A 26996-nucleotide genomic window follows, 5' to 3' on the forward strand; every position below is an offset into this window, starting at 1 on the left:
TGCCAGGAGAAATCAGTGAAATCAGAGTAATCTGTGTCCATTTCCTGAAAAAAAAATATTTTGAGAAAGAAAGAGAGTGAAAGAGAGAGAGAGAGAGAGAGAGAGAAAGAGAAAGAGAGAGAGAGAGAAAAGGGAAGAAAGGACAAAGTTTTCTGGGAAGCAGACTTTAGAAAGCAAAATCAGTCCTGCCATTGGGCAGAGGGGGTGGAGCAGAGGTCCCAGAAATAAGAATAGGGCACTAAAATCCAATTGCCGAAGGGCAGGAGTTGAAGCAGTTCTGTTCCTGCTTTGACAGATTGGTCTCTGTGTGGACCTGGCCAGGTTCGTCTCCAATCAGTGCTGGCTTCCCTATATGGAATAGGCTCCTTTACCCTGGGGCACTGGGAGCACCAGGTCCATGTAGGACCTGGGCCCTCCCCCAACACAGCTGTACTGTGGGTTCCATTCACATGCTCCTGTAATTTTGTCCCAACTCTCCACTTTATCCCAAGAAAAGCTGCCTTCCCTCCAGTGCCCTGGGTAACTCAGTGTGAATGTTTGTAAACAGACCTTCCCCTCAAGAGCATCTGAACCACTCAGCACTGGGGTCCACATGGAGTGAATGAAAATCTCTACAGAGAGGCCAAGGGTGGTGCCTCCTGAGACCCCTGACATTCAATGAAAGCACAGTGGGCACTGGGCACATGGAATTGAGGGATCCAGTTCCTGGCCTGCCACTGACAAGAGCCTGAGACCTCGGACAAACATGCAAAGCTGTGAGCTCAGTTTCCCTATGTATAAAGATTGATGTATTGGTTTTAAAGGGTGTTATTTGGTTCTAAAATTCTGTAAGATGAGCTTTACTATCTCTACTCTCCCACCCCAACCCTATTCCACCTTCTCCTTCAGTCAGCAGTAGTTTGACACAAGTTGGCAGAGTTAAAGTAGAACCTCTATAAATATTTGATGATTGAATATGCATACACTGTATCTCAGGGGCATTGGTGCACACCATCCCAAATAGCATAATCAGATAGAGGTCAATGTCACGCATACCCTAAAACATACACTTATTTTTTTAAGTAGCCTGGTACTTGTGGAATAGAAAGAAAAGTGGGGTTCAAGGTCAGGCTGTGTGGCCTTAGGCAAGTTGCCTAACATCTCTGAGCTGTTTTTCCTCATCTGTAAAATGGAAATATTTGTCCTTCCTATTTTATAAAGGAAAATGTTAAGACTAAAATGTAGTTTGCAGGTGAATAAACTTTAAAAGCAGCAAAACCCTACCTAACAGTAAAATGAAATGAATCCATTTATATCTCCTCTATTATATCCTTTGACATATGGCTCTAGATACTAGGAATATTTCTAAGAAAATACTGCTAAGGAAAAAGAAATACCGAATTGGTTCTTAAATGCAAATGCTCATGTAAAAACAAGCATTTGAATGAATCACAGTTTCCTGAAATTCTTTACTTATATGAAGAATCCCACATTTGGACCTTTCTTCTTAGCATCTTGGTGGGACACTGGAGATGAAGGGAAACTGAACTCCCTGGGCTGACATCACTGAATGAATGTGATGATCCAAGTACAAGAGTCAAAAAAAATACTTTTTCTCCCATGTTCCAAGTTCTAGCTGGGCTAATACTGAAGTTAACAGAGATAGATTAATGTGAGCAAATATTCAAAGTTAATTACAGATGTACATGCCCGGGGTGTCATAAGATATGAGACCCGAATAGGCTTTGGGTAGTTGAGGTTTATATGCCACTGTGGACAAAGGAAAGAGGACATACCAATGGGATTTCAGAAGGAAAAGACAGGCAACGTATAGGTAGCTAATAACAACAGAACCTGTGTGGCAAGCAAGTTCTTGCTGGGCATCCCAGAAACATTGGGACATGGTGGTGGTGGTCATGGTGGTGGTGGGTGGTGGTGGTGATGGTGGTAGAGGTGGTGGTGGTGATGGCAGTAGCGGTAATGGTGGGGGAGATGGCGGTGGCAGTTGTGGTGATGGTGGTGGCAGTGGTCATGGTGGTGGCAGTTTTTGTGATGGTGGAGGTGGTGGTGATGGTGGTGGTGGAGGTGGTGGTGAGGGTGGTGGTGGTGATGGTGGAGGTGGTGGAGGTGGTGGTGGTGATGGTGGAGGTGGTGGTGGTGATGGTGGAGGAGATTTAGCTACCTGGCCTCCCTGGAGCCTTCCTCTTTAATGCTAAGGTGAATACATTAAGTTTTCCCATCTGGAGCAGGACTTTCCATCTGAATCTCTTAGGCAGAAAGGGGGATGATTAAAGGTTCTTTCTGAGTGTGTCTTAATAGTTAGCTTAAAAATCAAGACAGCACCAGGCACAGTTTTGGGGTTGCAACACTTTGATCTCCTTTATAAGCAAAGAGGAATGGAAAATGGGGCAGTATTTAATGCAAATACAGCCTACTTCGGAGAATTCTTTCTTTCTTTCTTTCTTTCTTTCTTTTTCTAACATGTCAGGGAGTGGGGTTTATAGGCACCAAACAGCCATAGTTTAGGGAAGAGGTCCATTCTCGGCTGATGAAAAGAAACTCCAAAACTGCTGAAACCAGACCCACATTGTGAAGACTTGATACAATCATTTGCCTTCCTGCCCCCCTACTGTGGGGCCAGCAGGAGTTTGGGAGAAGAAAAATCGCAGTTAACTCTTGACTTAAGTCCAAGATAATGGCTCCATCCTACTCTCTGCTTCCCTTCTTGACAAACAAAACCCCATTTTATGGTTATCAACTAAAAAAAGTATAGAGTAAATTAGAGGTCAATAAAAATCTTGAGACAGAAGTTTGAGTTAAAGGGAAATGAGTGCAAATAAACTTCTCTTATCACAGGCTTTAAATAGTTCGAGAACATTTTAGATAAGTACCTTCTACCCAGGGAGAACATCCAAGGGAAAACCACTGACAAAGAAAAAAACTGCTGTTTCTTATCTTGCAAATCCTTGTCCTCAACAGAACCTTCCTCTTCTCAGTCCCTTTGACCTAGTGCTTGATGCTGACCAAAAGGTGTCTTAAGAAAAGAAACCACATGGCAGTACACATAGAAACTCTAAGGACACCATCGAAGTCCCCCCTGTTACACCCTTTTTGGAATTCTCAGCTTGGAAGGTAAGGGAAGCTTCTCAGAGTCAGAAGAAAAGTAAGTCTAACTTCCCCAAACTCTCATTCATTCATTGCATGGTCTACCATTTCTTCATCAAAACAATAAATTTGCAACAGATTACTGTACTGGATGCTACTTGCCTTATGCATTTTATGTCTGAAGATAGAGGATGGAAAGTGTTGGAGGCTGAAGCTATGGTCAAATGTTCTGTGTTCTCTGAGGATATCACATCATTTCTCACGCGCTAGGAGAACTCTGGTAGATGACGTTACCTTACTGGTGAGTCTTAAAATTTCCAGCAATTCTGAACTTTAGACAAAGCCTTCCCTCCCCACCCCACAACTCCCACAAGGGAACAAAACTGTAAGCACCAAAAAGATCAAATAACTCAATGATTAGTGAGAGAGCAGCTAAGAATTATAAGTGAGATTAGCCTTTTACCCTGTATTAGCCTGAATAAAAAACTAACCCTGTAACTATTTTTAAGCCTAATGAGTATTTCTAAGAATAAAATGTTTGGTTGAAATGTATTGCCTTCTATTTATTTAGACTGTGAACTTGAAAGATTTTTAGCTTCAAAAGAAATACAAGCAAAACAACAAAACACCAGGCATAGGAAGCACTGGAAAATCGTTGCTGAATGAAGGCATAAATGAATGAATGAAAAGGACTGAGTGAGCCATGCTTAAAGCTAATGACCACAGGTCACAGTGCAACTAGGTAAAGAGAATTGGGGGCAACCTGGAATAATAAATTGTCATTGGGGCAGGCTTGAAAATGGTGATGATCTCAGTATCCTAACGCCCAAACAAGTTAATTCTAAGCAACATTTATGTAACATCATACCCATTACATTAAGTGACACAATTACATTAAGAGGCCCTGCCCATAAAGAAGGTCTTGAACCTGAATTAGAAGCTAGAGCAAAGAACAAGCATGGCATAAGATCATGTTCCTTATTCCTCCTGTGGGACAGGAGCAAGCTGTGGCACAGCTCATTCGTGAACTTAAATGCCCCACCTCTGGTTGGTTGGTAATAAACCACCTTCTCTATTCAAACTAATGAGTGGTTGCAGGTAATAATGAGATGATGACATTAATTAGCTGATTTATATTAATTGTTATTTTACTTATTATTTTGCTTTCATTATTATTTTAATTTACTTGCATTCCCAGGCATCCATCAAGTAATGGTGGATTAAGATACCCCAGTGCCTTTCATAGGAAGCAAGAAGAAAGCTGACCAGAAATGTAGATGTAGTATGTATCATGGATGACCAAGGAATCAGTGAAATGGCAGGTATGTATTGTACTGGGGTAATTCTTGCCGTCCAGGGGCACATTGCGTATTGAGATAGAAATTCCACATGCAGGAAGTTTACCAATAGATACTGTATATTGGGTCCAAAGTGAGATGTGTGGGAAAAAGCACCCAAAGCTCATGCCCTTTGAGCTAGTCCCAAGGGCAGGTGGAAATGAAGACATCAAGGACGAAATATACCTCAGTGTAGGGATATAAGGCAGTGAGTGAGCCATTTAGCCTAGACTGAAGGATCTTTTCTTTTTCTTGAGCTGTGGTGGGCAGTATTGGAAAGATTGGAAAACAGGCAGGGGTTGCCCTATATCTATACTGCCCAGCCCCCACCCACTGCTTCCCCGGGCATCAATCCAAAAGCAAAATCTAGAAGGCAGATCTTCACCACCTCTCAGGATACTGAGAATGCCATTCAAGTGAATTCTAAGTCCCCTACTTCTTTTCTCACCACTCCACCCAATTCTGCTTCACCCCAGCTGTGATCAAGTTCCTACAATTCCTCAAATGGGTCATGAAGTTCCCTGCCTCCCCCCCCACCCTGTGGACTTCCCTCCTCCTAAACATTCTTTCCAGCCCTCCTCCATCTAATGCATTTCTATGATGTTCATCCCTTTCTCAGTCTGGCTTAGCAGTCCTTGCTCTTTTCTCCTGACCACCAGACCACCACCCTTTAACACTCGCCCTGCATGTGCGCATGTGCACACACCCCCACACACACACAGCGCAGCCATTATCTGTCTGCTGTTACAGTCCTAGAAGGCTGCGAGGACTGGACTGTGTCTTATTTCCTTTGTGGCAGGAATAAATGATTGTCAGATGAATAAAGGGTGAATGAATAAATGAACAAATGCAAGACAGAATTTGAATTTGATCCCAGAGGCAATGAGAAGCCGCATCGAATGGAGAGGGTGAGTGGCATGAAAATGTATTAGGAGTGGGGGAGACATTGCTTCTCAGCAGCAGAGACAGAACAGACTTGGGCTTTTAGCTGATTAGAAACTTCACGAGCCTACTGAAGACCAACATAAAAAAGTACAAAGAAATTTGGAATAAGCAAAAAGAAGATTACTACATGTGTCCACCGGAAACCTCTGCATTGTGTAAAGCAGACCCTTCTGGTTATCTGACTCTGGCCTTTTACTGCCTTTGAGATATTTTGCAACTCTGTAAATTATAGATAGCAATGTAGCAATGCAATAAAGTCTTGACCAGAGGCATGCAAATAAATGCTTTGGAGTGGAGATTTTGTAGACTTGCTTCTCCACCTCCCAACACGTGCTTCCTGCCTATTTTTATATTCATCTTCACATTCCTTTATTTCAAGTAAACTTGTATTCTTTTGACTTCTCCTTTGAACCAATGATTCTCTCATTAACAATGAGTGAAATAAAATCCTTAATGTGATCATTAAGGAAATATAATCTGTATTATTATATCTGGATGAGAGTCATAATTTTACCGTTTGCTTTTAGAAAATGATCCTTCACCCACAAGGCTGGCTGAACCATGCATTTCCTGGAGGGGTGCTCTCCGCACCGGGGGCACTGCCCAGCACCATCTCTCTGCCAGCCCTCCATCTCAGGACCGGAGCAGTCACACCTTCTTCGAGCACCTTGCATAGTGATACCCACTTGAGGTCAGTCTTCTTGTGAGGGTTGCCAGGAAGCTGAGGGTCATGGCCAGCCATCTGAGAGCCATTTCTTAGGCCAACTCCTGGCTCCATTTTATAGTTCCACTATTCATTTGCTTCTTGGACACTGACATTTGATATATCTGTGGTCCTTTAGGTATCATTTAAAAACCACCCTAAGTACCATTTCAAAAATGGTGGATACTAGGTCAGTGCCATTTGGGAGATATGAATGGAAAGGAGGGAGTGGGAGTGACAGTGGCTGGACAGCTGATTTCAAAAACATTTGGAAGGAAGGAAAACTGCACAGCTGGGCACAGGTTACACATGAGGAAAGAAGTAGGAGCAAGGACCACCTTCAGTTTCTGCACAAAGTGCATGGTGGGCACCACACTAATGAGTCCTGGACTCAGCCATGTAAACTGTGGTTTTGCCCAGTTTTCAGGGGGGAGGTTGGCAGCAAGATTTAGGTGCTCATCCAGGACGTGTTGTACTTAAAGGAAGATTTAAGTTTTTGTGTCCACAAGTACAAACGGAAGCTGAGAAAGGGGAGCACCAGGTCCTAGGGGAGGAAAAATTCCCTGGGCTAGCAAAGCTGGTTCTGGGTCAGCCTGGGCTGGGACAGGATACTGCTCTGGGAGGCCAGCCAGAGGCAAGGTGCCAGAAGGAATGGCTGCTCTCCGAGGTGCTCAGCGGGTGTCCTCCGCACACTGACCCAGCCAAATAAAGATCTTAAGCTGCTACTTTGCCCAGTGAGTCCATTCCCAAAAACCTTGGGGCTGGGAGCACACAGCACCGAGCCCCTGAACAAACAGCCTGTGAAAGAGAGAGCAAGGTCTATCTCTGCTGCCCCATTAGCACATTGGGGAAGTGAGCTGAAACCCAGCTCCCATTATTGTCCTGGGCTTGCGAAATGCATATAGATTAAACTGTCACTTGGAGGCAGGCAGGACTGCCAGGTAAGGAACTGAGAAAGGGAATCAATTGGCTGTTGAAGATGCTCTAAAGCTGGTGTCTTACTGATCTTGAAACGTCTCCATAAATGCATCTAGAATTCCAAGAGGTTTCTTTCTATGAGCCAGACATGGTGTCTGTCCAAGGAAAGACCCCCTTCCCTGGGCCCCCTCATCCTCTGATGAGAGATGGTTCTCCTCTTATTCAGAACAAAAATGGGGCTTGTTAAATATCACAGCAGACTGTTAACCCTTGCTGACTGCAATACAGGCATGCTGCTCAGGGGCTGGGGAGAATCTGAGGAAAGGAGTAGGCCCTCGTTGGAGCTGACGTGCACACATGGCCCAGCAGCCATCTGCCACTCCTGGCCATCGGGCGCCCCCCACCTAGAGCCTGACTGAGATGGTTCCTAGGAGGTCAGAGCAGAGCGTACATGCATTCTTCATCCATGGATGAGGTCAGCATCATGTTTAGGCCCACTGAGCTCTGCTCACCCCCAAACACTTTGCCTAAACTACCTACAAACAGCACATGTCTCTGTATTTTGCCAAGCACTGAAATAATGGCAGCGTAATAATGGGTCTGCATGTGGTCTTATAAAGCCACAGAGATACTGCCCGCTACAATGCTCCAAGTTCATGCTGCAGAAAACTGTCTACCATTGGTAATGAACCAACAAGCTTCCATTGTATCAAAAGATAGTTCTCTCTCTTCCTTGTGCATAATGAGGTCAACTCTAAGACCTTCCTAGTACTTTGTCCAGAGAAAGTACAAACATCTGGATCTCACCAGCTCACTGCAACTACCTTCTCAAGGGGTGTTTGCTCCATTTTTAAGGTGGGAAGAGTGAGGCTGGAGGAGGGTGGACAGGGTTGCCCCAAATCAATAGTGGGCAATGGCAAAGCCGAGACTTGGACTCCAGAATGTTCAACTCTGAATATCATGTTCATCCTACTCCTTAACATCTGTAGGAATCTCCAAGATCAAAATGCTCAAACACAACAACCATCCCACCAGCTCCATCTCTTATCCCCTGCCTCCTTTCTAATGAGATTTTCACCTTCCCACCCTTTCTGACAAAAATAAAAAGATTTAGTTTTAAATTAATGTAGGGGTACTATATGGGGTATAGTTATAATGAAACAAACATACTTTTATAAATATATAAACAAATGTATACAGAGAGATTAATTTAGCATACAGGAGCTAAATGTCTCACTCTCTGCACTGCAACCCTTACACCCTCATTTCAGGAGCTCACTTTTCACTCAACCCTACCAAAACAAATGAGCACAAAAACAAAAATCATCAGATTAGCCCTCCCCAACCATAGCCCTAATTCCTATTGTGTTTTGTATACACTCGCCCTTTTTTTTCAACTCTGCCAGTCTTCTGCAGGAGGAAAACACTTGCCCCCAAACCTAGGGTCAATATTACAGACCAGCGTTGTTCCACACAGCACACCCATGTGTGTCTCTGCTGGGGACATACACCCAGCTGAAGTGGAGACTCCGACTTTCTCAAAATGTGCTTTACAGGTACCATGGACAGATAGCAGCTACTCCATCAGCCCTCCCTCTTCCCTTTAAATCAACCAAGTGTGTAAAATGAAAAGCGAGCTGGTTTTCTATTTGCAGAGGCCAGGAGTCACAGCTCAATCCATCTTTAGAAGCAGGGAGATTCACGAAGCTGGGTCAGGCTGAACAAGACTCTCCAACCAAGAAACAAACAGGCTGATAAATTAGCACCGTGAAGCCACTGAGCCGAGCCCCAAGAATCAATCCCATCGGCTGCCTCCTCTTCTAGCTCATTAGCTGGTTGAGATTACCATCATACAGGAGTAGCCTCACAGCTGGAAATTAAATTAGCCTGGCTGTAAACCAGGAACGTAGAGTGGAAAGTATGTGATGAGCAGTCCTGGGGAAAAACTCCACACCGGTGCCCTCGCTAGAGCCATCCTCCAGTCTTGCACACTGACCCCTTCTCAGCAATTCCTCCTCTGAACAATAAGAAAGAGAAAAGGAGATACACACACACACACACACACACACACACACCACCCCTGCAAACGGTCTGTACAGAGGGATAAGCTCCAGTAAGAAGGGCAGCAGGCACTAATTGCACATTCAGAACAGGTGTGTGCCTGCAAAGCCACCTCTTAATTACCAGGTTTGGCATTTTGGCACTGGCAGTCTGGCCCTGCTCAGCTTCTAAGAATGCTGAAACAGAGCGTCCACGGGGCTGTTCCTTGTTGTAGGTCCGAAGAGCTGAGAAGTGGAATTTCTAATTACATGGCTTTAGGCTTTACCCTAATGAAAGGCTCCGTCCAGGCAAGCAAAAAGCAAGCAGCTTAGAGGACGTGGGTCCCAGAACACATCCTGACAGGATCTACAGCACTTGCCTTTTTTTTTTTTTTCTGGGCGGCATCTTTTCTGATCACCAGCAAAAGCAATTCCTGTGTAACGCTATTCAATGGCATCCTATAAATCCCACTTCCAAGCTGAAATACTTGAGAGGAAAAAAGGTGCAGCATAAACTGTTACCCTCTGAAGTCATGACATTAAGGCACCCTCACAAAAGATACCAGCCCCTGATGCTGTCCAACCTTGCCGAAGCTGGCCGTTCCCAGCAGGCATCCACCACTCTTTCATATATACCTCCTTGCCTTTTCATGTGTATTCCTTCTGCCAAAAAGAACACTTTCACCATTTGGTCTTTGCATGAACTCCTATTCGTCTGTCAAACCTTGCTCGGGTGTCACTCAGAAGTCTTCTCAGAAGCCTTCCCAGAGAAGACCCCCCCCATCACCACCTAGACACCAACCACTCCTTCCTTCCTGGGGGATATTTCTATGTGTTGAACTTCCTCGTCTTTGTGTGTCACGCCCTACCTACTGTACTTAGCTTTCACTCTCTCTCTCTCTAGTCACACTAGAATCCCTTCACACTAACAAACACAGAACAGCCTCTCTACCCCCTCCCCTCCCCCTTTCCTCCAATGGCTTCATTCTGGTCACAGTGTCATCACATAGAGACATGCTCCCACCCACTTGACTCCCATATATCCCTTCTCTTCCTTCAGGCCTCTGTTCAGCATCGACTCTTTACAAAGACCCCCTGCCTAATATGATCCCTTTCTCCCATCACCCTCTCCCTCATAACCCTCTATCCCCTCCCTGTGTTTTACTTCTACTCATGGCTCTCATCACTGGGGGAGCTTCTGTTTTCATCAGTTTACTTGTTGATTTGCTCCCTGCCCACCCCCTAATAGAATGTAAGCAACATGAGGGCAGGAGCAGTGCTAATAAAATAGGCAAGAATAGTTGTGAAGTGAATAAATCTTTGCATCCACAGAGCCTCAATAAATTGATAAAATCAATGTGCAACCAATGTCTGCTGACACCAGTGGACATTCTAACACAGGGATACCAAGAGCTAAACAAAATCAGCTGGGTTCCTTCCCATTTGTCTGCCCCTATTGCTGAATTCCAATGTGCATAATAATCCCCAAAGTCCCTAAAGCCAGTTTCCTTCAGGTTGTCCTCTCAACACACACCACTGAGTAGAGAGAAGCCAAATAATTTTACAATTGAGGCAAAACAGCACCAAATACAAATTCAAATGTACTTGACAACCAAGCTGCTTGCTAGCAGCTGGGGAATTCTTCTTGCGGAGGTGCACATGTTAAGCATGAGTGGGGCCGACCTTGAGGACCTAAACCCACCACTGAACCTGACTGGTACCCTTACTTGGGAGGCATCTTTACTGCAGCCCACACTGCAGCTACTTGCTAGGTCCACACTATGAGCTTCTGGGACCTACGGCCCATTTGCCACATCTAGGGGCTGAGAAACCACAGAGGATGCACACCAATAGGCAACATGCCCAAGCATTTCCCATGCCCCCACGCTGACACCCCCAAAAGACACCATTTGGGTAAGATGAGGTGGCTTTGATCAAAGTCCTAAAAATGGATGAAAGTTTGTCTCAAGGAAGCTGGCCCACGTGCTCCCTGGCAAATGCTCATTTTATGGAACACAAAGAAGCCATGAGCCTGTTCAGAGCTTCTCTTTCAGCTGGGACTGGAAGAAAACACAACTCTAAAAATAACTGTGAGTGACTGGCCATTCCACCCAAGGGGAGAGATGGGGAGGACACAGGGCCCGTGCACAGGGCCTGCCCTCTAACCAGCATCCCCTGGCTGTCCTCTCTGGAGCCCAACACCTGTTGGCCTCTCATCTCTGTCTCTTCTCAAAAGAGGTAGGCTCTGGAACAGGGTGATGCAGTTCTCAGTCCGACTTGATCAGAGAGTGCAATCACTTTTATACTCTAACATAGAAGGCTCCCAGACTTGAGTTCCTCCACAGTGAATGATGGGAATAAGTGAGATCACTTTGGGAACGCTGGCAACCATGAGCCAACCATGGTTTCTCTCTACTTGCTCAGGATTCTGAGATAAGAAGGGAAGCTTTGCCCTACCCTGTCCAGCTGGGCCAGAGAAGTTCATGTGGGTTCCTTCTCCACCTTTCTTCCTCTGCTGGCTCAGAAGCCCCTCCCCAGGAGAGGCAGTGGTCCTCCCCTCACCCCGGCACCATGGTGGAGGGGGGAGGTTAGGAGAGGAGGCTGACCGGCTTCAGCCTGGAGGCTTTGGGCCATCTGTTTCTTCACAGCATTGGGCTGGGAAGCTATCTGGCATTTGGAGCCTAGCTGGGAGCTGGGGAAGAATGGCTCTCTTTCCCCCAAAACTTCAAACTGAAGAGGGACAGTGTGTGTTCTTTCAGTATCATCCAAGTTACCCAGAAGCAACAGGGTGAGGGCTGTGTGGGCCCTGTGATGAGTGAGGAAGCGTTTCTTGCCCCCTTCGTGAGCGCTATCAGGGCAAGTGCTTGTTCTGGAAGTCTGAGAGCAACACACAAATCACTCAGCAGGGCTGTGTTGTACATCTTAGAAAAAAAAAGTCTCTACCTTTTCTTGTTTTCTTTACCTTGAAACACCAATTATTTCATTTTTCTCAAAAATACATGAGAAGAATTCCAATGCATAATTCATGTAAACTCTGTGAATTTCCTTTGGTATAGGAGGCTCTGCTAGCCTCAAAAACCCTCTTTAGTCAAGGAGATAAGGCCCCTCTCTCAACATGCCATGGAACCCCTGAGCTGGCCTCTGGGCTCACCTTCTTTGAACCTCCAAAACTTCCTCTCCTCCACCAACCCCAGGGCTCTGTCATGCCTCTCTCCAGGCCTTTCCCACAGTGCTGCCTGGAACACCTTCATTTTTTTTCTGGGACAATCGGCTGAAAAACTCTTATCCATACTTCAAAGCCCAGCTCAGTGGTAGCCTCGCCTTTGAGCCCCCTTCTCTCAGCTCCCACAAAATTTCTCACTTTGTTCTGTCTTATTTCTCACCACGGCCCCTTGACCAAGATAATTATCTCCTTGAGGCTTGTAACAACTGCTTAATATCTTCCTTTCCAAGTGCTTTCATACTCTTTGACCCGCTTGAGGTGTTCTAAAACTGTCTGGTAGATGAAAACAGATCATGAATGGATGAATGGTAAACAGTACATTATTCCATGAGTAGTGCCAACTGGATACTCTGGTCATGACTTGGCAATAAGGCTGTGTCGTTATTGCCTGAATTTCACAAGGCCCATAGAAAGAGAGGGTAGGTATTAAATATCCTGTTAAAAGATACGTAACTTTATAGGAAGGGTAGTGCGATAAGAAAGAAAAGCTAGTCAAGCGCACACAATAGAGGAGCCCATTCTGGTGTGAAACTGTTCACCTCCAGGCCCTGTGAAACACCCTTGCCAAACACCTCCCCTGAAGCAGGGGCTCGGGGAAGAGGTGAGGGGCCATCCAAACAGGTGTTAGGATTTCACCAAATATGAGGAGTCCATGGTAAGTGTGCCAGGAGATAATAAGGTTATTATAGCAACTTTAGAGTGCTTGCAAGGGAAACCCAGGTAGTTTTGTAATTTAAGTTTCGTACAAAGAGGTAAACGAATCCCTTATCTCTCCCTAAAAAGGTTCCACTCGCCTCCTTTCCCAGTGATATCTACTATAAAAGTTTCCTTCATTTCCGGTACTGTGTGACTAAAGAACACTTCAAATGTTTCACCTTGGCCCCAGACACAAAAAGGGGAAATGTGTGTTTTGGTTTTTTTAAAGGTAATTGTTTTGGTTTGCAGCTCAAGGCTGAGGATGTTTATATGTGGCACTCGAGTTACTTTGCAGAGACCTCAGTATCATGTCCAGGGTGAGAATCACGTTGGTGCTGTGATCAAACATACACAGGCCACAGGGCTACACTGTGATGGGCAGGGAGGAACAAACCTTCACCCTTTCCCAACTCCATCAGGCATCTACCTCTGTAAACAGCTTGGAGACAGAGCGACCACCTTTGAAAGCAGGCATGAGCTTCTCAGAGGAAAGCTGAACCTGCAATTAGCCTGCTCAGAGCAGAGCAGCCTGTGGAAGTCTCCTCAACAGCCCTCGCAAGCTGGGACCTGACACCCTTCTCACCTGCCATGCCTCTGCCTGGGCCCCTGATTTACTGCAACCCCTGTGTCTCCCTCTGTACTCATTTTGCACAATTATCCTGGGAGAAGGGCGGGTGCCAGCACACTGGGTTTGTGGCGACGTCTTCAGTGGGAGAAGTATGGAGTCTAATGCCTGTTCCAAGCATGGACAGACAGAGCACAGAGCCAGGGGTCTGACTCTTCAAACCACAAGAGCCTTGGAGACCTGCTCTGCAAACTGCCCCAGCTGGCATCCAACGAACACCACTCCTTCGCTTAGCAGGAGGTACTGAGTGAAAAAAGGATTTTGTACTCACAGGGAAGCCTTAACAAACTTAAACAGAGCTTTGTTTTGTTTTCAGCTATAGTACTTCTCAGGGTTCTTAATATGCTGAGATGGAACCATTTTTTTGTACAAATCACTTATTAATTTTGTAAAAACTTTCTGTTTACTGAAGAAACTTGAGACAGTGCTCCTCAAACCATGATCCAAGGACTACCTGCTAACTGTCTTCAGGGAGATAAGTACAAAACCTGAGAGTGTCTAATACTAGCCTAAGTAATTTGACACTGTTCCTACATCTAAGGCTCTGATCAATGAACTCATTAGACAGAGGACAGATGAGTGTGGGTGCTGCAAATTGTGTGGCAGGAGGCATAAGGCACGAGGTGTGTGCAAGTCACCCATAGTAGAACACCGCATCAGTCCACAATGAACTAAGAAAACTGTGGTCCTGCACCAGAGTTTGCTGAGCACTGGCTCAGAGAGCACTGATGGGCCCGTGCCCACTGTGTACTTGAGGATGTTGACACCACAAAGAAAAGTGAGTGCTCAAATTCACAAAGTGTCCATAGCAAAAGACAAACCCCAAATGGGGGCCACAAGGAAGAAGAGCTAGTTTAAAAAACCAAAAGTAAAATAAAATAAAAATACAACAAACATGTCAATGAAAATGATTTTAAGACGGCGATTCTAATTTTAACTGCCATGTAGTTACCAGACCTCCATGCAGCCTCTTCTAAGATCTCTACAGAGTTGTAAAATGAAAAATAAGTCAAATAGAAAAAAAAGCTAATTCCAAAATCTAACAGGAATGTCCATGATAAATGGGAATTCAATCCTGAAACAATGCATACTTTGAAAAAGGCAGTGGGCTGGGGTGGGGCAGGGGGGGAGCACGGAGAAGAGTTTATATCCCTAACCAGGTAGCTCCATTGGCTAAAGCCATCCCAATGTGCCAAGGTTGTAGGTTTGATTCCTGGTCAGGGCACATACAAGAATCAACCAGTGAATGTATAAATAAGTGGGCCAACAAATTGATGTTTTTCTCTCTCAAAATCAATTTTTTAAAAAAATAATTTAAAAATATAAAAGAAAGAAAACAGTTTGTAGCCTCTATCCTGTCTGGCATCTACCCAGACCTGAGACTAAGCAAGTAACAAGTAAGTGAGTGAAGCTGGCTCAGTGTGATATAATAAGAAGTAGTGGGGACCATGGCAAACAGAAGAGAACATGGCCCACTCTCAGGCACAGCTGCTCTCCAGCCTCAGCCAGTTATTGCCTTGAGAAAGGTAAGCCTTGTGCTGTTGGCTCCTTCATTAAAAAAAGCACAAAATCTGCATTTGTTTGTGAAATATCTGAATCTGTCAATATTGGCAATGAATTTACATGGTTTTAAAAACACACAAATATTTACTCTTGGATTTCATTTACAATAAGTTTAGTCATAGCTAACCCATGGAACAAGGACAGTGACCAGGAGGGAATGTGACAGTGGCTTTGGGATTATTGAGCTACTGTTACATGGGTGTGTTCTCTTTGTGAAGATTCATCAGGCTGCATACTTCTGATGCGCACACTTTTTATAGGTATGTGAATGTAAATTTGACTGAAAAGCCCACAGGCCACATACATAAATAAAATATGATGACTGGGATTTTCTTCAAATAGCACAGAACAGAGAGGACTTCTTTAAAATGATGAAGGAAAGTTTTTGGAGAAGTAGAAATAAGGCCATGCTGCAAAGAAGTGGTTGGGAAAGCGGTCCTCTTACAAATGCAAGGATCTAGCTGGAGTTTCTCCCTGTGTAGGGGGAGTTCTATGAACCAGTGCCTAAAGGCATCATATGCCACCCAGAAGGGCCAATGCACACTGTGGATCCTGGCATGGGCAAGGGTGGTGACCAGCAGGGCTAGTTGCTGAGTAACACCCAAGTTCCTGGGTAAAGATGTAACTCAGGGTGGGCCAGGTGAACTCTATGACAAGATCTTCTTCTGCATTACTGCTGGGGATGGTACAAGTCAGGGTGTCTCCACAGGGTGGGGCAAGGGTGTCTAGGTGTCAGCTGAGGAGGCAAGGAGCCATGAGGAGTGAGCACTGAGGGTTTTGGTGTGATCCTGACATCTGGGTTGCATGGGCGTGGTGGGGAGCTTCAAGGTGAGAGAGAAGAGATGGGCCGGCAAATGAGGAAATGAAAGGAGGCTGCCATCATAAAGCAGGCATCACATGTACAGATTTTATCATAGGAGCAAGGGCAACAGGGATGATGCCAAAGTGACCAGTTGGTGCATGGATGACCCAGATGAAGGCTAGCCTTATCAATGCAGATATCATTGCAACAGAGGGAGCTGAGGACTAAGTGTGGGGAACTAAAGGAAATGACAGGAAAACAGAGAAAAAATACAACCTTTGGAATACTTTTATGCTGAGTTGTGGCATTAGAAGGGCCCTCAGGGAGGCATTAGGTTCAAGAGGCTTAGCCACCTGTAGCTACAGCTGTGTGACCCCAGGCAACCTCTTTGAGCTTCCCTTTGCTGCTCTGCAAAACAGGCGAATGACCCAGAAAGGACCACTGGTAAGATGAAACAGCAGCAGCCACTCGCCTGCACACAGTAGGCCCTCACTCACTTTACTCCTGCTTCACAGATAACTGACATCTCCTCTCCTTCTTCTTATTGCCTTAGCTCTCTTTGGAAGTTTCTGGAAAAGTAAAATATAAAGTCACACTTCTTCATTTGTACTACTTAATAATTTTGTCACATGCTTCCTCTCCTTCAAATGGTTGTTGATTAGTGATTCAGCAGGACTAATGATTTTTTTAATTCAGTGCTTAAATGGCTTTGAGACCTCTTTGAGCTTGTATGTTTTAGTTCACTGACTAAAACATGCCCCTCAAAGACAAGTTCATGTCTCTTGTACTTCCTTAGAACCTTAGTGCTACCTGATAGCTCTTGATAACAGTGCTTGAATAGGGCATGTTTAGGACAGTGAAGCTATTCTGTATAAGACTATAATGAAGGATACTTGCCATTATACATTGGTCAAAAAACATAACATATGCAATATCAAGAGTGAACCCTAATGTAAACTATGGAATTTAGCTGATAATGACATGTCACTGTAAGTTTACCAATGGTAACAAATGCACCACTCTGGTCTTGCATGTCAATAGTGGGGCAGGTTGTGCCTATATATGAGGGCAGGGCATGTACAGGAAGGAACTGTGTCTTTTCACTCAATTTTGATGTGAACTTAAAACTATTCTAAAAAAATAAAGTCCATATACTTTAAAAAGTTAGTAGTAATAAATCTTTATTAGAGAAGTGAAAATATAGGTCAACATGATTTATAAGAATGATTTTTATTCATTAGCTATAGAAAAAGACTTAAAATGGTCATCTTTCGCTTTTTTCTTTACGTATATCAGGTCGATAACAGAGTCATGATCAGCTTCCCTACCTTACTCTCACCAACCCCCTCAATGAACACACACTCACACACACACACACACACACACACACTTGCTGGGGTCTACTATAAAAAGCTCTTGGCTTGGAACAGGATGTTTACTTTCTTGTGTATCTGTGTTAACTGGCACACCAGCATATGCTAAGTGCTGGAGACTCTGAGACAATCAGACAGGAGGGCACCAGGGACCTAATGAACAGCACACATCAAGAGGAACGGCTGGGCTGAACCAGGCTGAGTTTCCAGCCAGAGAGGCCAGGAGGCAGGACAGTCCTTTCAGCTAGGGGAAGGCACCCAGAGTGGTCTGGTGCTGAATTACATGTTCTCTAATCGTTGGCTCAGTGTGCTGTCTCCTGGGGGAGACTTACTTTAATGGATGTGTGGACCAAATCCTGCTTTGTTTCAACCTCTTCCGCAGCAACGAGCAGGTCCTATGTGAGCTTCCTGGCCTTTTAATACAGGTCATCTCCTAAACCTCTGCAAAACCTTCCAGAAAAAAAGACTGCCACATCCAATCATCAAAAGTAATTCTCAGTGTCATCCTTACTGGAAGCACTTTTCAGCCCATCATTCCTTCTAGAGAGAACTAGGGGAGGTTGAGCTCCTCAGGACCCAGAGAATGCTTCCCTGGGGGAGCAGAAAGAGGCTTGCTTACAGGTTGCCCAAAGAGGAGCTATTGCTTCTCTTCTCTGAGTTGGGGGTTAGCTGCAGACTGTGGGCATTGCGCTGAGGAAAGGAGAGGCATCAGGGAGTGTGAGCCCCCGAGCGGCACAAGGGAAGCCGACTGGAGTGCTGGGGAGGTGAACCAGCCACTGAGTCTCAGTGCGGCGGCTATTTCCGAATCAGAGGGGAACTTGAGTCCTCACTGCCCTGTCCAAGAGAAGCAAATTTTCAGACAAGTGACACTTCCCCTCCAAAAGGCAGGAACGTTTGTGCAGAAGGGTTTAGAAAAGATGGAAGGAAGCACAGCAGACCAGCTGACAAGCTTGGCTCGGAAGGTGAGAACAGTTCTGGGCCAATTAGGAACAGCAGGGAAAGCCTGTGCCCTCCAGGGCGGGACCCGCCTGCTCCACCCGCCCCTCTGGGTGGGGCTATGGCGAAGACCAGAAGCCATTGGTTTACCGGCGGCCCCTCGGGCCATTCAGCGGAAGGCCGAGGCCCGTCGGCACCGCCCACTGTGAGAGCCGGGCTGCGGCACCCGGCTCAGTCGGACAGGTGAGGCCTGAGACCCAGCGGTTCCAGCTAGTCACGTGGGCGCAGCAGGCGATCCCCGGAACCGAGGGGCAGCGAGGACCCGGTCGCTGGCCGGCCCCGCCCCCAACGCGAGGAAGCTGTTCCTAGCGTCTCCCGGGCCCAGCGGTCCCCTGACCAGCAGCAGCGGACCCACGCGCTGCAGGGACCGGGGCCGTGCTGACTGATCCCCGAGGCCGGTCAATCGCGCAGCCACTTCCTCGGCCCGGCGCGTGGCCGCCGCCAGAGCCGGAGCTGTGAGCGAAAGCTCCTGCAGCTGCCGGAAAGCGACCGACACGTGGCTACTCGGCGGCCTGTCTGGGGCCTGTTGGACACTCCTGCCTGCACACCTTTTCTCGGACCTCCATTCATTAAATCAAGAGTGCGCCTGGAAAACCTGCTGCTTCCCCCTTTCTTACCCAATATTTTTTCCCCACTCTCCGTTTGTTGCCCGAGCCTCAGATTGCCCAGTACAACCTTTCAGTATTTTACGGGTGTCTAAGCAAGTGTGACCATGTGGAGCAGTGTGGGACAAGGATTTGGGAGAAGACGGCTATTCTGCATCTCCGCCGCCAACCCTCCCGCCCCCCCCCCCCCCCCCGTTTCTTGATGAACACACGGGGTCATTCACATTCTGACCAAAAGTATTTAAAAGTACTGACATCTACTCAAAAACAGTCTAGCCTAGGCTGAAACACAATCAACGTCATGTTAATCCAGAGTCTTATTTTAACACATCTGCCGTATTTACAAGAAAAATACTTTATTCCAAGAGCTTATTTGTTCTGTAACTAATTTATCAACTTAAAGTCACAGTGAATAATAATGTGTACACACATACATATAAATTCCTCTCTGGCAGTCTTTTTTAACAAACTCTGCACAGATCCTCACAAATACTTTTGAAAAGCAGCTCTGTCCACGAGGCAAACAAATTCTGTCAGTACGGCTTTGCTATTTAAATATGTTTCATTCATGATACGATACGCTTAAGTAAATTTTTTAAACGACCCAGTAACTTATGTGATTTTTAATATATTTGAAGTCCCAGAAGTGGACACTTAAAGAAAAAATTTAGAATTACAGACATAACCTGAAGGAAATTACTATCACTCTTTATCTACGTACAAAGAAAATTAATAGGGGGAAAGGGTTATTAGCATTGGCAGTATTTTAGCACAGAGCCTCTTGGCTGCAAAGAAAATTATTTATTGTCACGTTACTAAGCTGGTAATTGATCCTCACATTGTACACTTTTCCCCAAATCTAAAATTAGAAAGAAAATCAATATATGCTAACATCAGTTTTATTTGTTGTTAGTTAATTTTGGTATTGTTTGAGAGAAATACAGTTCTAGCAGGTAGTATATAAAACACTTTTTAAAAGTTTCATGCTCTACTTACAAGTAGTTTTCAAAAAATATCAGTATCTCATTTCTTTTCGATCATGGTGAATGGTTTCATTTGAGGTAGGCAGCATATTGTATTTGTTACACTTGAAAATGTGCCACATACTTGGGGAATTCAATTTGCTGGGATTCCTGACTATCCCAACAGTCTAGAATGAAATGTCCCTTAGTGTCCGAAATCACAGGCTATTAAATGAGAGAGATAGCACCCTATTCAGAAACTAACTATATTCCCAGCAAAAGAAATGTTCATTATGCTCTGCCTTCAAAGTGGATATTTTGTGCTTATGTCAATCAACTTAATTTCCATGTTCACAGAGTGAGAACATAAAGTATTCAGAAAACACTGACAGAAAGCAGGAGGCAAGCAGTCTAGTCAAGTAGTATTTCAGCTCTGAAACTTTAAATAAATGCCATTTCCCTGATTCATAGCACTAGCTGATTGATAGGTTTGTATTTTAAATTACTGGTGAACTTTTAATTCTAAATAACTTCAGTGATTCAAAGGGTCATCTTATATAATTAGAAAACCTCATGTCCCACATGTTTTAAACAAAAAGGTAAATTAGCATATACATTTGGAATAAGTTTTTTTTTCAAAATACCTAAAAGTATTTCTTCAACCAAAACTAAAACACAAAACTGGAAAAACAGAAGCTATGACAGGTCACTTTAAAATTTCAAATAACAAATTTAGCTGTAAATCTCTTATAAATAGTAGCCAATATTAAATTGTAATTTTTCAATATCAGGCTTTCTTAAGAAGGCAAAGTCTTCTTAGTCAGCTTAGTCAAATTGTAGTTTTTTAAGACGTGCTCAAACTAATTTTTAAAGACCTGTTCAATGATAACATATCATTTGGAAGGTAATAAGTGTAATTTAAATTCATAGTTTTCAGCATTTTATTCATCTAAAACAAATAGGCTGATATTAAATATTGAGTATTTTATTAAGTAAGAGCATCTGGGAAAACACTTATGATTAGGCTAATTTATGTTATATTTTTTTCCTCAACTTGTAAAAGATTAATCAACCATTTTATGGTCTAATTTAGGTGCCTAATTAAAAACAGAGTTCAACACATGCTACACTGTCTTGCTAATAAATCTTGACAGCTTCGTAACATGATGGTTCGTATTTCAAATTGTTGCATATAAATGCACAATTCTGATCTTTACCCAGGAGCCTGAAGTGAGTTACATACTTGGTTTAAGCTCCAGGGCTGAGAAAGTACAATTACTTCAAAAAGGATTATCCCCAATCAGATCTTATCTCAAATTTCCTTTAGTGAAGACAGAAAGTCTTAGCCATCAAGTTTTTAGAAATAGAATAGAAAAGTAGGTGAGAAATTAGATTTCTCAGCATTTATTAAATTAAAAATGTAGGAAAAGGTGCTATGTTCAGCTACTAGCTTTCAGAAGGAAAGATTTTCTGAAGTTACTGGGTTTTAAAATCTAATTCTAAAACTAGCTACTCAAAGTTTTAGTTCCGATTGTCTTCTGGTTAAATGTTTTCAGTCTTGACCTGGGGCACGGTACCTCTTTTAAATGAATAAATTCATTCCAAGAGGTTTTGGAACATCTCTTTTAACCCTGTGTCCTCCATACTTCCCAGCCTTAAATGGGGGCAAATGGAAGAGAATAAATCTCTTTTCCATAGGGACATTCACTATTTTCTCAGCCTTTATACCTGAAGCATATTTTGTCATTCTAATGACTCCTTTGAGTCTAACTGTCCAGTTCAGGCTGAGAAGCAAAACTGCAGCAGTGATGTAACTATCATAAACCAGCTTTGGTGACAGCAGCTGGCCTGTTCTGGAGCTACTCGCTTTTCACAGTGAGTGGCAAAGTGAGCAATCCACACTGAGGTCACGGGGGTGCCTCAGAAAACTCAAGCTCTTTTAAAGCAAACCCAGTTTTGAACTCTTCATATATGACCACCATCATGCTTTTGGTCATTTAAGTGAAGAAGCATGGGACAGAGTGACCTCTGGAGCACCACTGCTTGCATTAGTGTGATCTCTTAGCTTAGTCACTTCTGAGACATCTTAGGCAAGTTCCTGGCCCTCTCTGTGCCTGTTTTTTCATCTATAAAAGTACTTACTTCATAGCTTTGTAATAAGGATTATATTTGCTAATCCTGTAAAATCTGAAACAGTACTTGGCATACTGGGAAAACATTCAAGAATGTGAGCTACCAACATTATTAAAACACACACACACTACATTTTCTTTTTGATGTGGCCACAGAATTAGAGTGTCAGCTTATTTTTGTATAACCAGAAATGGAAAGCAGAGTCAAGGTTGGGAAGGAGTTTTTGCCCTGTAACGCTAAGCATATTTCAATCATCACCATCATCATCATCATCATCATCATGGTAATAGTAATGATAATAAAAAACAATAATCACACCATTTGGCCAACTTAATTCTCAAACTGAGGTCATCAAAATTTGTGGGAACCTACCAAACTTACATCAAATCACAAAGAAGTTTATTAAAGAATGTATCTATTTAAGTTTAATTCAATATTCAGAGCCTAAATGTGCAGGGTGTGTACTTCCTCCACCCTGGCCTATGCAAGGTTCTCCCCCACCCGGGCCCCATTGGAGTTCTCAAACACCATCACAACCTGGAACAGAGGGTAAAGGCCAGTTTCACCAAGAGTCCTGATATGTCACTTCGTGTGCTAAGTATGCAAGACCTGATTGAGAAAGAGGGCTGGGTAATGAACTGGAGAAGCAAATCCAGGAGTTTTAATCCCAGACTAAAACATACTCAGGTTCCAGGGCAAAGGGGCCTCGCAAACAGGCGCCTTTGATTTTCGCAGGCGAGAAAACTTCGGCTCTCTGGTCAGTGGTAAGGTCAGCTCCGGGTCGCCACCAAGGTGGGCTCCATCCCACCACAATCCTTCCTGTTCTGGCTGACGGTGTCTCTTATGCCAAGTGGAAGGAAGGGCGATCACTTTCCGGGACGTGCGGATCCGTCCAGACCCTGGGCTCCTGGTTAGGCCGCTGATAGGACTGTGTACCAACCGACTAAACCCGTTAACGACTCACACGAACACAGACAGGACCTTCTTCTCCTGCGGATTATGATGCTGACCCTCGGGTTCAACCATCCGTGCCCACAGTCTTTTAATGGCTTCAAAATATCTAAATGCTTTCAAAATGTCTCCCTTCTCTCCAATTTTCTAGTTATGAGGACTTGTTTTAACCACGTGTCTGAACTGCAACCCTCTCTGGTTAATTATTATTTGTGCTCGTCTCCAATCTGCTGTACGGACCTCCGGGGAGATACAACGGAGATGGCACTTCTGGCGAGCACCGGGGCTGGGCCCACCGGGGTAGTCTATCCGGCGGGGGCAAAGGGTGTTCCCCCGCACCGGATTTTAGCAAAAGCGGTCCGGCTCAGGCATCTCCTCCGGTGTGGTTGTTTAACGTTAAAACGGCCGCTTTCAAAGTAATTGTAAGTCTACACATTTGCTCCGACACCCAAAATATTTTAATTAAGCAGAGGGCATTTAATTTTTTTTTCTCTTAAAAAAAAATCTACTAACCCAGCGGCCACGCCGCTGCTGGAGCAGCTGGGAACGCAAAGTCTGGGGTGAGCTGTGGTGCTTGCGATCCTCAGGGCCGCGGCCCTCGGGCCTACCGGCCGGAACAGCCCGCCTCCTCGTTTTAGGGAGGTGGCTCAGAAGACTGAGGCACTAACTTACCGGCTCCTCCGTCCCGGCCCCCAAGTCCAGTCGCTGCGGGGGCCCAGGGCGTCTGTCCCGCCCTGGACTCCCGGCTGTGCTCCGCTCTGCAGACTCTCGGTAAGGGTTTCCAGAGCGATTTCGTTCTTTATTCAATGTTTTCGAGTCAATCAAAAGGAAAGTAGTAGGTGGAGGGCAGCGGGCTAAGAGATTGCATGAATCTTCCTATGGGGATTTCCACAGCCTGCCCCAGGTGCTTTAAAAACTGCCTGACCTGGAAGATTCAGTTAGTTCTCTGCCAGTGCCTCCCTGCCAGTCCCCTGCGCGTCTGATCTCAGAAAATTCCGGGCTGCCTGCGGTGGGTTCCACGAGTGATCGCCTGCCACCGGAGCCCCGGGATCAGCATCCCAGGAGGAGTCGGAGTGGTGACGGTAGAAGTAGTAACAACAATACGATCGATGACAATAGCTTACAATTAGAGAGGCCCCACGTGCCCGCCAGGCACCTGCCCGCTCCAGCGCCCTCCTGTCTCGGCGCCCAGCGGAGAACCACGCAGTTCCGTAGCATGGAGGAGAGCAACCAGACTTGGCCCGACTTAGCGACCTGCCTGAGCCAGGACTGCAAAGCCCCCATTTTTAGCAGCTGGTGTCCACGGCCCCGGGACGGTGAGAAGGGTGACTGTCACGGCGGGCTAAACCTCGAGACTTGGGCAACTGCTAACAATCAAAACACCAAGGACAAAAGGGGGGATGGCTGGGAAGAGAGCGCTTTTAATACGCTGCCCCCCCCCCCCCCCGCCGCTTTATCTTCTATCCTCTCCAGGGGCCGAAAGAGGGAACGGGGGCAGTGACTGTAGTTCGGTTCGACTCTCCCCTTCGGTTTTCCGAAGGCTACAGCGTCTTGGAAGCCTACAGGGTTTGGAGGGGTGCCCGGGGAGTAGATTGAGTCATACTTGTAAGAGTTGGGGCGCGCGGGGAGCGACGGGGAGGGCGACCAGATAGAACGGATGGGGGCCGGGGGCCGGGCCCATGGTTGGCTACGAGGTTTCAGAAGGCTGGAGCCCGGACCCCATGCTCACCCCCGCCTCACTGGAAGCTCAGTCAACTCAACCGCTCACCCCAAACACAGGCAGCTGCAGGAAGCTTTAGGCAGAGGTCTTGATTAAGACCTGAGGGCCGCTGTGCCTTTGGACCCAGACCCCCAACCCGACTGGAGGGCGGAGTTTCTGGAAGCCTCTATCTCCAGGCAACCCACATTTCTTAATCAGTGGGCCCTCAATATTCTTTGGGCACCGATGTGTAAACGGCCCGCAGATACGCGCGTTCCTGCCCTTGTTCTCCCAGCACCCAAGCCGGAGAGAGGGAAACCCACTGGCCATGCCGAGGGCACCGGGAAGCCTTCAAAGCCGCGCGCCGCTCCTGCCCGCTGCAGTGCGCGCCTTTGCCCGACAGGGACCAGCACCGCTCCACAATCCCCGCGCCGCGCACCGCCGGCTGCCTACTCGCCTGCCAGGCGGAGGCGCCCGGCCTCCCTCCCAGTTCACTCTCCCAGCCCGACCTACTCTTCAGTGAAGCGAGTGTGACCCTCTTTGGGTTCGGGTCCGGCAAGGAAGAGGACTGTAACAAAACTAGTGACCAGACCCTCCGCGGCCTGAGCAAGGCACCGTCACTCCCAGCCCCCACATCCCCATCTGGGGAGCAGAAGCTGCTCCAGAAGTTGGTCTAGGGCGGAGACTGCGGCCGGCGGAGCGCCGAACGTCCCGGACGCAGAGAGGAATAAAATATAAGCAACTCTGGATTGATTCCTTTGAGACACGGCCACGGTTACAGGGTTGAGTTCTTGCCTGGAGCGCCATCTCAGTCGCTGTCCCTCCTTTGCGAAGGCTCTATTGATTAATTCAGGGGTACTATGGGACACTGAGCTACCAGAACTCCCCGAGCAGTTTCTATGGGTTATAGCAAGAGCCTCCAGCCCGAACCACTGCACACCGGGTACTGCGATGTGGGCCAGCATCGCGCGTTCGTTCCCCCTGCCCCTCCCCGCACCCAGTGGTCCGAGACTGTACCCTTGTCACTGTCCCAGCACCCGCCTGGTCTCCCTCCTCTCCCGTCTGGGTAGCAGCTGGCGCCTTTGCCCCTGGCCCTGGCAGGGAAACTCACCGGTACCAGGCGAGGCCCTTGTCGTAGCTACGGTCGAAAAAGTGGGGCTCGGCACCCACGGCGCGCACGTCGGGATGCACGCGCAGGAACTCAAGCAGCGCCCGCGTACCGCCCTTCTTCACGCCGATGATGATGGCCTGCGGCAGCTGCTTGCTCCCGGACCCACTAAAGAAGCTGGAGATGGGGCTGGGGGAGTTCGGCGCCTCGGGACTCTGCTCCTCTTGGCTCGCGGCGCTCTCGTCCCTCTCCTTGTCCACAGCCAACGGGGTGACCGGCGCCGCCTGGAACGGCAGCCCAGGGAAAGCCCCATCGGGACCCGGGGCCAGGGCTGGAGAGGCGTGGACGCTGCGGGACCCCGAGCCCAGTAGCAGCAGCCCGGGCGCCGCGGCGCACGAGCTGGCGCACGAGTACAGAAACATGTAGAGCCAGATGCAAAGCATGGCGAAGAGCAGAGCGAGCTTCCTCCTCACCAGTGGTGGGGGCGGCTGCGGCTGCGGCAGAAGCCGGCTGGGGACATGGAGGCAGGATCGGCCGCTGCTCAGGCACTGCCCCATACACTGCCCGCGAGTGCGGCGAGGGGCATGGCTCAGCACATGGCGCTGGTCCTGCCCGAGCCGCGCGCGCAGAGAGGGTTCTTTGGCCCTCCGGACGCCGGTAGGTTGGGTTTATTGCACCCGCAAGACCGGGGCCACTGTTGCTGCTCCTGCTGCTCTTCCCCAGGTGGCGGCGGCGGTAGCTGTAGCGGCCGCTGCTTTTGACATGTTGCCCGAAGGAACCGCAACTGGAATGAAAGTCGGGTGGCGGCAACTGCTGGCCTGGGGACGGCTCCTGTGGTGCGACGCCCGGCTCTGGACCAACAAGAACCCTGCACTCCCTTGTACTGGCCACTCCGAACGGTGCGTACGGCCGCTGGCCGGGGCTGCCTCTTCTCTGCCCTGAAAGCTGAGCCTGAGCAGCCCCGGCACCTCCTCGCAGAGGTTGCGAAGGAGAAGTGCGCAGGAAGACTCTGAGACTGAGGTGGATTGGGCGGGCCCAGCCACTGAGAGTGACAGGTCGCTCCACTTACCAGAAACCCTGACTACCTAGCAAATAAAGCCGCTACGCTGGGGGTTCGGCAACCAACCAGCTCCCGGTACGTGAGGGTGTGGAAAGGGTTTGGGGCGGAGGAGAGTGATCTGGAGCTGCTATTGGCCGAGGGGCTAAGGGCGGGATCAAAATTGCTGAGACGGGG

At 46.8% G+C, this 26996-nt stretch overlaps 1 protein-coding gene across 1 annotated transcript in view; it reads right to left on the minus strand.

The window, feature by feature from the left end:
* HS3ST3B1 (heparan sulfate-glucosamine 3-sulfotransferase 3B1) overlaps positions 1-26795 on the minus strand; it is a 41032-nt gene extending 14237 nt beyond the window's left edge. Inside the window, exon 1 of the mRNA XM_028534521.2 lies at positions 25766-26795. Within this exon, the coding sequence (XP_028390322.1) occupies positions 25766-26319 (554 nt within the window). The 5' untranslated portion in view covers positions 26320-26795. The remainder of the gene's footprint in view (positions 1-25765) is intronic.
* Positions 26796-26996: the final 201 nt, after the last annotated feature.

The sequence above is a fragment of the Phyllostomus discolor genome, chromosome 8 (genome assembly GCF_004126475.2).
Source record: "Phyllostomus discolor isolate MPI-MPIP mPhyDis1 chromosome 8, mPhyDis1.pri.v3, whole genome shotgun sequence".
Lineage (NCBI taxonomy): Eukaryota > Metazoa > Chordata > Mammalia > Chiroptera > Phyllostomidae > Phyllostomus > Phyllostomus discolor.